General features: G+C 29.3%; 1 protein-coding gene across 1 annotated transcript in view; it reads right to left on the bottom strand.

Moving 5' to 3' along the window:
• The window catches only part of dysf (neuronal PAS domain protein dysfusion), a 640,106-nt gene that overhangs the window by 154,029 nt on the left and 473,643 nt on the right, over nt 1–12,434 (bottom strand). The window contains exon 5 of the mRNA XM_075370678.1: nt 265–444. Within this exon, the coding sequence (XP_075226793.1) occupies nt 265–444 (180 nt within the window). The remainder of the gene's footprint in view (nt 1–264; nt 445–12,434) is intronic.

Raw genomic sequence — 12,434 nt, 5'->3', positions numbered from 1 at the left:
AAAATATCCAGTTTTTAATAGATTTTAACATTTGATGATTAGGGAAATTTAAGTAAATGTAGGCTTATTCAAACAAATTGCATTTGTAGATACAAAAATATTTCTCTACCGTTTTTTGAATAGTTTATTTAAAAAATTGTAATATAAATGTTAATTTTTACTCTAAAGTGGAAATAATATGAATCTTAAATAAAAAAAACAGTAATTAGAATATATATAAAAAAAGAAAGCAATTATATAATAATTTAGATTGAGATGACATACTTTTTGGTCTCCAAAGCGCATTTGACGTCTAGCATTTCTTGATACATTCATCCGACATAAAAAGAGCCTTTGATCATCACCGTGGGTGGCCGCACTTCTTACTAGTTCACTTTGGATAGCCGCGTGATCTTGCTTGTCAATCATATCGTATACGCTGTCTCCATGGATCAGCAGATCTTCCTGTAAAAAAAAAAAAAAAAAAACATTATGACCAAATCAGATATTTCATTTTATTTTATTATTATTATAGATTTTTTTATTATCTACAATTGATCATGATATTAAAGTGACAGATGATTTAATTGTATGTAATTGATTTGATATAATGTCTTAGTAAAGATGAAATTCCTATCAGTTGAAAAAGCTTCTAATTTACCAATGTAAGCTATTGAAAACAATATTACGAATAATAGAAATTTTATGTTTGTCATATTTTAAAAAAAGTTTTAAGTAAAAAAATTTAATTAGAGTTACCTTGTAAGATAACGGAAAATGCATCAAGGAGTTTGTTAAGGTTCACTTAAACAATAGTTACTGAAGCTGAGATTTAAAAATCCCAAAATACTGATAAGAGTTTAAACCGTAGTTATTTCATCTATCCCACGAAGAGGTATACGTTTTTGATTGAGTATCACTCGCTCATTACGTCACTGATTCTATTGAAACTTTACAGAACTTTTAACGAAGTTTCTAAAAATGTTCCATGAAAATTTCAACCTTCTAGAATTTATACATGTACAAATGAATGGCGGCTTTCAAATAAAAACATCAATTTTATATAAACCAAAGTTTTTATTCATTATAAAATAGCTGGTAAAAAATAATTAAAACCAAATGATATATTGTTAAACAGCTGTAAAATTGAATAAAACAAGTTAATAATTACTCATAACCTTGTTTTACTTAACTGTGTAAACATTAATTGATAAAAATTGGACATAAAGTCCAACTTAACTGAACAAAAATTTAAATGTTGTGCATGGACCATTACTACATTTGATAATCTAGCAGCGAGTCCATATGATATTTCGGAGCTGAATTTGAAAGCCGCAATTTTGTTTCTATAAATTCTAGAAGGTTGAAATTTTCACAAAACCTTTTTAGAATCTTCGTTGAAAGGTCTGTAAAGTTTCAATAGAATCAATGAGGGAATGGGCGCGTGATATTAAATCAAAATCGGTATAACTCTTCGTGGGACACACGATATATTAAAATATTCCTTAATATAAGAAAAAATAAAAACGCTGTTAAATTTAGAAAGAAAAAAAAATACGTATAAGTTCTTTTAATAGAGTCCTTTTATATTAAATTTTTATATGAAACTTTAATGAACTGTGTAATACTCAAGTGCGTTAATGTATAAATATTTCGTAGGTAATCTTCATAAAAAAAACATGAACATTGTTTAAATATTTTATCGGCGTTTTAATTGTTATAAAAATAATTGCGTATTGTTTCAATGAACGTAGTATATTAATGTCATGCTTTTTAGTATGCAATAAAATCCATCCATTTATTTTTATCTAATTAATGTATGAGACTATAAATAAAAAACTGTTTTAGGTGTAATAATAATAATAGTTTTTTTTAAAGATCGTTTAATATTGCAAGTAGCTTGACCTTGAATTACTCTATTATTCTCTTGTTAATTACTATATTCGAGAAGAAGTAAATTGTAATTAATAAAGAGTTTTTTGACCAAAAAGTTTCGTATAGAATAATTATCATTTTTTATTGTTATGCAAATGCTTAATTTATTCCCTCCCTAATTTTATCGAAGCTTCTTACTATATAAAACTACTTATACAGTGTATTGTAAAAAAAGTATTTAATATTAATGAAATTTTTTATTTTTTATTTTAATTATAGATATTAATTTCACAGTTGGTTATCCTTTAACTAGAAATTTTATTATTAAATGTCCTTCACGGAGAAAATGGTGGTAAAGTTTTGTCCCACGCGGTTTCATTTAGTAATGAAAGTGTTTATTTACTTTTTTTAATTATTTTGTTTTTTCAGTATTAATTTTGTAGAATATTTTATGTGATTTTTAATCGAATGTTATTTAAATCATAATGTAGTATGTAATAAAATTAATTTTATGTTATTTAAAGTCCCTCTAGAATTTATGCTACTTTAAAGTTCCCAAACATTTAAAAGCGTTTCTAGTTCTTAGATTTTATTATCTTTATTAAATAATTCATTTTTATACATTGAATGGTTTTGAATGTATATGTATTATTTTAAACAGTGGAATCAATCTTTTTTTCTAATCTAATGATGTCATTTTTCTTTTTGCAATCTCTAATTTTAAATACAATTTAAAATTGTCTTTGAAAAAAAAAATTACAGAACTTTTGACTGGATATAAATGATAGTATAATTATTTTTACTTCCTTGTACAAAGTAAAGGAATTAATGTGATCGCGAAAAATCTTAGTTTTCAGATTTCAACGGAAATATCCATTTTGACTAGTTTCGGCGTGACGTCTGTACGTACGTATGTATCTCGATTAACTCAAACGATTAGCCGTAGGATGTTGAAATTTTGGATTTAGGACAAAATCAACTGGATGTTGTCCAGTTGATTTTGTCAAGTGCACCTCCTCAGTTGATTTTGTCGATTGCAATCAAAAGGATTTTGATTGCAATCGACTGAACCAGAAGTGTCCAAAAACGCCCAAAATCCAAAAAAGGTTGGATTTTGGACTTTTTCTTAATTGCAGTCCTCATTTTCTAAATGGTAATTATTTTCATTGGTTCCACAGTTACAGGCAAATCAAATTTTAATTAATGAAATATTTGGATGATAGGGGAAGGTACATCGGTTTGAATCAGACTTCATCTCCTTTTTTTAAATTTAAATATATTAATGGTTATTAACCTCTCATTGAAAAAAAGAGTTTTACGATGAATAAAAAAAAAAAAAAAAATGAAAAAATATCACAAGTTTTTAATGAAATAAAATTTTATGTACTTTTCATGTTAAAAAATTGTGTAAATGTAATTTAATAGGCGTAAAAAAAAGTCATGTGTTGTCCACATCAGATTTTTTGTTTTTTATTTACTCGTTACGTTTCTATTAGCAGAAAGCAATCTCAAAAGGACCGTTTAGTTGAGGCTAGATAAGATAAACTGTTAATTAGAGAAATGGTTGAAAACAAAACTTTCAAAATACAAAACAAATGTGTGTGTATGATACTTACAGAAATATTATGTGGTACTAAATCCAGTATTGAAGTAAAAACTTTATTTTATTTTATTTATTTTCCCAAATTAAACCATTTTCCTAAATCAAATTAAGGCTAAAAAATGTAAAAGATTATTAAAAGCAGTTATGTGATTTAGAAAAAAAATAATTGTGATCTTGTCCTGTTCCCAATTTCAAAATATTGAGGGTATAATTGATAATTCAGTTTTTAATAAATTTTTCGTAATGTGTGACTAGTTGATAATTATTTTTTTAAAAAGTAAACTATTGAGAATCAACTCCTAATTAGAGTTTATAATTTTTTGTACAAGAAAGTACTGTAACCGCGAAACATTTCGGTTTTCAGTTTTCAACGGAAATATCCACTTTGACCATCCCTTAATCGATTTTGACTAGTTTTGGCGTGACTTCTGTACGTATGCATTTCGCATAACTCAAAAACGATTAGCCGTAGAATGTTGAAATTTTGGATTTAGGACTTTTGGAACATCTAGTTGTGCACTTCCCCTTTTGATTGAAATCGACTGAACCAAAAGTTTCCAAAAAAACTGAAAAACCAAAACATTTGGATTTTAGATTTTTTCTTAACTGCAGTAAAAGGCCCTCATTGAGAGCCTTTCAACGATATATCAAGTGGTACTTAATTTCATTGGTTCCAGAGTAATAGCCAAAAAAAAATTTATTTAATGAGTTATTTGGATATTACAAGGGGAAGGCACATCGGTTCGAATTCGACTTTATTTCCTTTTTTTTTTAATTTTAATATATTGATTTATTAACCTGATAGTAAAAAAATCTTTATAATAAATAATTATTCAATAACAATAAAAAAAAAAATATGAAAAAATCAGAAGTGAAATAAAATTTGATGTACATTTAAAAATGTGTATATGTAATTTACTATGCTTACAAGGAAGTCATGTGGTTTCCACATCAGATTTTTTTTATATAAGAAGAAGATCCAGAATAGAAAACTGTTTTTTAATTAGGATAACTAAAAGAAATCAACAACAGGTGCGATAAATTCAGATATTGTTTTTGTAAAACAGAAAAGTAATCTAACCTAAACTAATTTTGTTGGGAATAATCTTTTAAACGAATTAGAATTTATTTTAAAAATAGCGATAGAAGTAACACAGGCTGCTTTTTCTTTGTACGCCAAAATATTTCTCGTTTGATAAAGATGGTTATTTTACTAGAATAAAATAATTTTTTTCATACTTAATGGGTGCTAAATAAAGGATCTTATAATAAATTTGTAGGAATAATAAATAAATAATAATGATAAGTTTAGAAGACCATTTTGGTTTCATGAAAAGTATAGGGACAGGGGAAGCAATTTTGGCGCTCAGATTAATAGTTAAAGAAAGATTAAAGAAAAACAAACATACATGGCATTTATAGACTTAGAAAAGGCATTTGCTAACGTAGACTGGAATAAAATGTTCAGCATTTTAAGAAATTTAGGGTTCAATTATAGAGAGATAACAATTGCTAATATATACAGGAACCTAACTGCAACAGTAATAATTGAAGAACGTAAGAAAGAAGCCATAATAAAAAAAATGGAGTCCGACAAGGATGTTCCCTTTCTCCGTAACATTTTAATTTTTACATAGAACTAGCAGTTAATGATGTTTTTTTTTTTTAATTTGGCGCTTTAACACTCGTTAGTAAAAATTTGTCGTTAATAAAAAAAAGTTGGAACTTTTATAGTCGGTAAGTACAGGCCTCGGTCTCCCACTTACGATGATCAGGTGGAGACTCCCTTGCAGTACCGTTGGGGGGAAAGTAAGACCTAGTCCCGGGGAGGGATCCTTTCGCGGGTTCCCATTAGAGGTAATGCATAAAGACCGATTCCCTCTGAGGGGATCCTTTGGAATCCCTTCATTAGAAGCATGGCGCCTAAAAGACCGAGTCCCGACTATCTGGCGGGAAGTTTGTTCCCGATGAGGTAGGTAGAGGCAATGGCACCCCTCGGAGCTGAGTTTATGCTTAGTCGCGGGTCCGGCTAAGGCGGTGACAAAGGGGCGGGGAAATAAAAAGAAGAAAAAAATAACAAAAAAGTATATGATACTAAAGATAATATAGAACATAAAGTAATCTTTACTATTTTCTGTTGATAACAGCTACAGTATGTAAATCTAAATACTTACATGTACAGGACAGGACATCCAACATTATTTTTTAAATTGTTTAACATAATATACTCTGAGAAAAGTGCAAAAGTTTTTTTTTGAATTACAACAAACAATATGACTATATAACTAAAATGCTCTATTTCACGTAGTATAATCTTAATCTACAAAAATTATAGTGAAGATAGTAAACAATACAAGAGAACAGAAATAAAAAACAGAAAAGAAAGAAAAAGTTCTTTTATGCCTTGCTGAAGTAGTACGTGTTAGTTCCTACTAGATTTTTTCTTTGTTCATATTATGTTACTAGTTCTAATAAAAATTTTAAATATGTATATTCTGAGAAAGATTTTATTTTTTAAAGATTTCACCACAGATACCACTACAAGTCAAAAATATTTTCCCAGGTTCTAAAAAAAAAAATAAATAAAAAAAATAAAAATGAAAAAACGGAGGACAAACTTTTTGTAAATTATTTTTTGTACTATATTTTGCGCTGGTTACTAAGTAGAAATAAAATGTTTACCAAGATTAGTTACTAAGAACTCCAGTAAATTTTGTTTCATTATGAATGTGTTATTCATTAAATAAAAGCAAAAAAAAAATTAATTTGATTGTATAGTTAGACTTATTTTCTTCTTCGAAACTGATTTAATAAGAGTATAATGCATCCCGTTAGGAGGGTGGTAACTATTAAATGTGATAAAAGGAGCTAGTTATTTTTTCTAGTAAAACAGCAATAAAATTAATTTCATTGTTATTATGACAAACTCTAAAACAATTCTCTTTTTTTCAGTTTCCTAGAAATATATCATCAATTAAATATTTAATACCACTCCTTGCCACTCCTTGTATTTAATACAACTCTCAATACCAATAGCAGAGTGAAAACGCCTCGGCCTTTCAACCGGAGGTCCCGGGTATGAATCCCGATCAAGCATGGCATTTTTCATATGCTACAAATTCCATTTCCATATTCCACATACAAGCTTTCTAAGCTTCTGTGTAATTTCATCAATTAAAGTAAAATAAATATATAAAAATATATAAATAAGTATATAAAATAAATATAAAGTAAATAAAAATAAACATAATTTATCCAACCGATGTTCAAACTTTTTTTTTATATTAGAATGAATTTCAAGGAAAAGTGGTAAATTTTATTGATGTTTATATGTGAAGTGAAATATATACAAAATATTTTAATGCTGAAATAACTCGATTTACGTCACTTTTTAATTGTTCTAAATCAGTGTTACTCAATCTGCGGGGCGCGCCTCCCTAGAAGAGCGTAATAAAACTAGATGGGGGGCCGAGTATATTAAAAGTAAAATATTATTTGGCAAAACAAAATACATTCTGACATATTAAATAATAAATACACATTTACACTGATATAATACACTTATAAATAGGATTCCTTCAGTACTGCACAATTTATTTAATAATTAACTTATGAATACTAAATTAAAAACGAGTTTAATTATTAATACTAATGCCTGTGGGCCTGTTTTGCAGAGCAAAGGTTTTCAAAGGAAGGTTTAATATTAGAAATAGACAATATGAGTTCTTTTTCTATATTTAGCTGATATTTTATCTTCAAAGCAGCCACCGCAAAAAATTTGGTTTTGCAAAGGTAGAATGTTAAATATAGAATATAGTTAGTATATGATCAATGATGAAAACCGATCATTCACCCTACCCAAAATTCAAAGGATAAGACAATTATTTAATTTTGGAATAACTATTAGACAATATTTTCACTAGTGTCTAATGCTCGCTTACGCCCGCAAAATATTTATTCATGATTCTGTATAAATCTACTGCCTTGAAATGCAATTAACACGAAAATTACAACATACACATTCACGATAAATTCGCTATCAATAGAAGGATCGACTCGACTGAGACTGCCTAGAATTGAACGAGGGGCAGCTTACATACACGTTTGCGCAGACGTTCCAGAGTGTTCGAGACAGGATATGGTGGACATAAGACAGAAAACAATAAAGAGGCATCGATTCTGGTTTTGTCAATGTAGCGGATCAGTGTTGCCAAAAATCAATAAATTTACTTATTCTTGGTAATTTGTAAGGTTTGTAATTAAGGTCGTAGTGTAATTTTAGCGTCAAATACTCAGATTACATAATTATTATTTATCGTTGTATGAGAAGGGGATGGCGTGATGAGAATTATGTTTGGAAATTGTGTCACAAATACTCAAAGGTTGAGAAACGCTGTTCAAGACGATACATTAGCGTATTTATAGAAATTAAGTAAGGTACTGAGCTATTTCAAACGTAAATTTTTATATCTAATTCATCCAATTTTCCCGCTTTTGTACATCTACGCACTGATATTCGGAAACGAGGCGTTAATATCTTTAAGGCAAATATTTCACTATGTGTGGTATAATTAACTTTCATGTACAATTTCAACGTGAAAAACTCCATAAAAGCTAGTCCTATAATGTTGTGCGTGCTTTATTCATTGTTAATATATCTGTTTTGTATTCGTATCTAATCTCTTAATATGATACATCATTCTTTTCCAATTTTTTTAAATTTGTTTTATTCATATTCCAGAATAAAGATAATATTTTTTAAGCGTATGTTTGATTTTCTGTCTCCTTATAACTCTATAACAGTTCAACTTTCATGTTCAAAACATTCAAAACGGAGTTTTTTTTTGTACTGCTTTATTTAAATGAGTTTCTTAAAAAATGAAACTATATTTTACAATAATAATGACGTGAAAGGGAGACATCCAGTGATATCTCCCAAAACAACATTAAGCTTTAGATAAAATATGTTGCAATAAACGAATAAAAATATAGCATACAAACATGGGAAAGAAAGAAGACATAACAAATTAACAGTAACAGTGGTCATATATAAAAATAATTTAATTAACAAAAGGATGATATTCATCGCACAAAAGCCTCTAGATCCAATAAATGTAACTCCTTTAGTCGTCTCAGATCTTCGCTATTATCCAAAAGTTTAACAGTCAGATGGTTTTCGTGTGCGTTAAGCTGAAGTACATATTTTGAAGCGGGTGTTAGCGGGCGGATTTCTTTCACCCGCTAACACCCGCTTCCATATGGCATCCCTGGGTAATCGTGGATCTTTTTGTTCTTCGCAAACCATGGTGCCTCTGAAATGGTCCTCAGTACTTTGTTTTTGGAACGTTTGTTGGATAATGTCAACATTGCTACGAGTTACCGTACCCCAAAGTTGTATCCCTTAGGCCCATATTGTCTTTAAAAATGCCTTGTAAAGCAACAGTTTGTTATGTAACGATAACACGAACCTTCTTCCTAATAACCATTTCAAGTTTCTAAGTTTAATATTTGTTTCCTCTCCTATTTTCTCTCACATGATATTTCCATGTTAGGCGGCGATCCAAATGAAGTCCTAGGTATCATACGTTGTCCGAATGAGAGATATAAACTCCATCTAGGCAGACTAGTGGGCAAACTCCTCTCATCACAAACGTCACTTGACTCAACTTTACAGAATTAACATGCATCTTCCATTTGACTAGGCACTCATTGACCTACTCCGACGCTACTGTTGGGTTAACGTCAACCGCCATAATCGTCGTGTCATCAACAAAAAACGCAAGAGTGATATTTTCCGTGCTAGGAAGATCAGTAGAGTAGATTGAATACAAAACCGGGCCCAAGACTGAACCCCTACGGAACCCCCGATTTCATACCAAAAAAGCCTGATAACTGTTAGCCATATTACACCTGTGAGAACCGTCCATCAAGGCAGTTGCGTGTAGGATTGAATACGTGTAATTGGTTAAATAACAACAATATCATACATCAAAAATTGTTTCATGTATGCTATAAAAAAATTGAAAATGTCACTTATTAAATTAATATTAATGAATGTAATAAAAGATGTAATAAATTAGAATTAAATCAGTGAAATTTACTTAGAAAAACAATTTGAAAGTTTATTAAAAAAAAACAAAAGAAATTTGCTTTTATAGATTAATGAATGGTTTGAGTGTAATTATTGTGTTTACAAACGTTTCACCGAGTTTACTGTCTTATTAATAAATCTTGACTTGTTGCTAATTAAAAAAAAAAAAAAATTGATAAATATACAAAATAAAAATAATTTTTTTAAAAATTAAATCAAAGAAATCCTGCCATTAATGTTTTTTTTTTTGTTAAATAATTTTTTTTCTTTAATCCTTTTTTAGATGTGTTGACATAATTTTTTTTTAAAAATTGGCTAATACGGTTTTTGGTGTTTTTATTTTAACTATTACCTGGTTTAGGTAATAGAATCTAAACAATATTTTGTGTTTGACTTGAGAACTGCAAAAATATTCTGAAAAAGTATATAGATATATATTATTTATGAGATTGCAAATACTGGAATTCAATTACATTAAGAGATAGTTAAAATTTTACAACTCATAAAAAATAAGACGGTAATGTAAAAAGTGTAAAAAACTTATTATAAAATTGCAAATTTATTATTTTATAATTTTTAAATAAACTTGTTTCGTGATTAACATAGCATACTGCCTTAGGTTAAATAAAACAACCATACTGTTGAAGCGTCATAATTTAACAAGTCGATGGAAAATATTCACCATGAGCGGTAAACCAGGTGTGCAATTAAACTATGGTTTGGACCGGAAGATGATTATTTATAGGGCTTTAGTGACCGTTGACCTGTGGTGACACGTCAAAGTGGGACGGGGGCGTTAATTTACTACAGATTTATTCGCACTCTCGGCTTGTTCATACTGTGTGCGTGAGGTGAATGAATGAATGCGTGTTCAAAAAATAAATAAATAATATATACGTATATAAACAAGTATGTCCCGTTTCTGTGCGTTATCGCAATAATTTCATTGTGTAAACGTATAATTTTACAAATACGTGAACACAAAAATACTTCCGTTTCAAATAATAATATTTGTTGATGTCCAAAAATTATATCTAGAGAATAGATTTATTTTATAAAAAAAAGAAATTAAAAGCAACACGTACAGATGTAAATGTATAACTAATTTATTAAATAATTTACATATTTTATCCAAACATATTTTTTTTTGGCCCGTGGGAAATAAGTTAATAAAGCAATACGTGTTTATTATATTTGTTAGATAGTAATGACAATATTTAACCGAAACTGTTAACCCTTTTTTTAAAAAGAATCTAAATCACTTTATATGCAAACCGATTTTTTTTTTATGACACGACAAAATATATCCGTTAATTATAAGTTAATAGAAGAGGAAAGTTGAACAAATTGTTTAGTTCAAGGTAATGTTTTTATTTATATATTTAATAAAAAGCTTTAAAAATAGTCATAGTCCCGAAACCATGCAAATCGATACACGATATGGCTTTATACAGGCCAACAAGCCTGTTACTTATTTTATCGAAGGTATGCGAAAGGTTGTTCCTTCAGAGGATGTGGCCTGATTTGGAGCATGGCCGTGTAATTCCTGACTATCAGTTCGGTTTCTATTGTAAGTATTCTACTGTCGAGCAAACATACAGGCTCGTAAACGTATTAGGAAATCTTGAAGAGAAAAAAATACTGTTCGGCAAACTTCTTAGACATCCAGTAGGCTTTTGACAATGTCTGGTACCCTGAACTTTTGTATAATTGAAGATGAACCTTCTCAACCTTATTAGCTGATTCTAAACTACCTGAAAGGAAGTTTTTCCGAGGTGAAATATAACCAGAAGTCGTCCACGTTCTTTGAAATGAAGTCGAGGGCTCCTCAGGGGATGACAGAGCTGTTCTCGCTGTTGTCAGCCTAAATATAACATCAAATAGTTTACAATTTGTGTTGGATTTAATCAAAAGGTGATTCAGTACATAGAGAATACAAATTAATCAGGCAAAAATCGAACCAAGTAGCATTCACGATGAGGAGAGGTGACTACCTACAGGTTCACCTTGATGGCATTGTATTTCCGCAAATTGAGAGTGTAATGTACTTAGGTCTACACCTCGACCGTTGACTAACGTTGTAAGTTCATTAAAAGAGAGAAGGCAAGGAAAAATTTCAAGGAAATTTTCCAGTTTTTGATAATTCCAATTAGTTATCTAATAAGTTGCTGGTATAATGAACAATTGTAAAACCGATCTGAACCTGTGGGATCCAACTTTAGGGAACTGCGAGCAAGTCCAGTGTCGAAATCTGACAGTGAATAATAACAAAGGCACCTTGGTTTACAACAAACAGCGAAATATACGAATATTTAGGTTTAAAATATATCCTGGAAGAAATACATCGTTTAAGATCAAAGTATGAACTTCCACTTAACAACCAGGTGAATTGCTTAGCCGTGAATCTCCTAGACAACGCGGATGACGTTAGAAGATTAAAATAGCTACACCTTCTGGACCTTAGTGACTCTATAGTGTCTTAAGTTTAACTTCAGCTGTGAGTGCAGTGCATTAGCTTTTCGATTTTATTTTCAAACTTATTGCATATTCTTTTTTTTTCTTATTGATTCACCTTTCTTCTTGCTATTGACTTCTTTTATTTTTATTTCTCTTGTTCTACTGTTAGGTGTTAATGTTCATAATTATTTTGTGTAATTTTTTAGGGGTTTTGCTGGGTTTACTCTATCATGTGATTGCGAGTTATTACAATTAATTCAAGGTTAATATATAAATGTAACCGATTGTAAATAAACTTTGAAACTATAACAAAATCTATATTCAATAATGAATTTTTCAATTTGAAGAAATGATTTTTTTATTACTGGGATTTGAAAAACAGGATTTTCATAACTAAAAAAAAAAAATCAGATTACATTTTATTCAGTA

This window comes from Lycorma delicatula, chromosome 7 (genome assembly GCF_047948215.1).
Source record: "Lycorma delicatula isolate Av1 chromosome 7, ASM4794821v1, whole genome shotgun sequence".
In the NCBI taxonomy this organism is placed as follows: Eukaryota; Metazoa; Arthropoda; class Insecta; order Hemiptera; family Fulgoridae; genus Lycorma; species Lycorma delicatula.
This window is presented reverse-complemented; position numbering and strand designations above follow the sequence as displayed.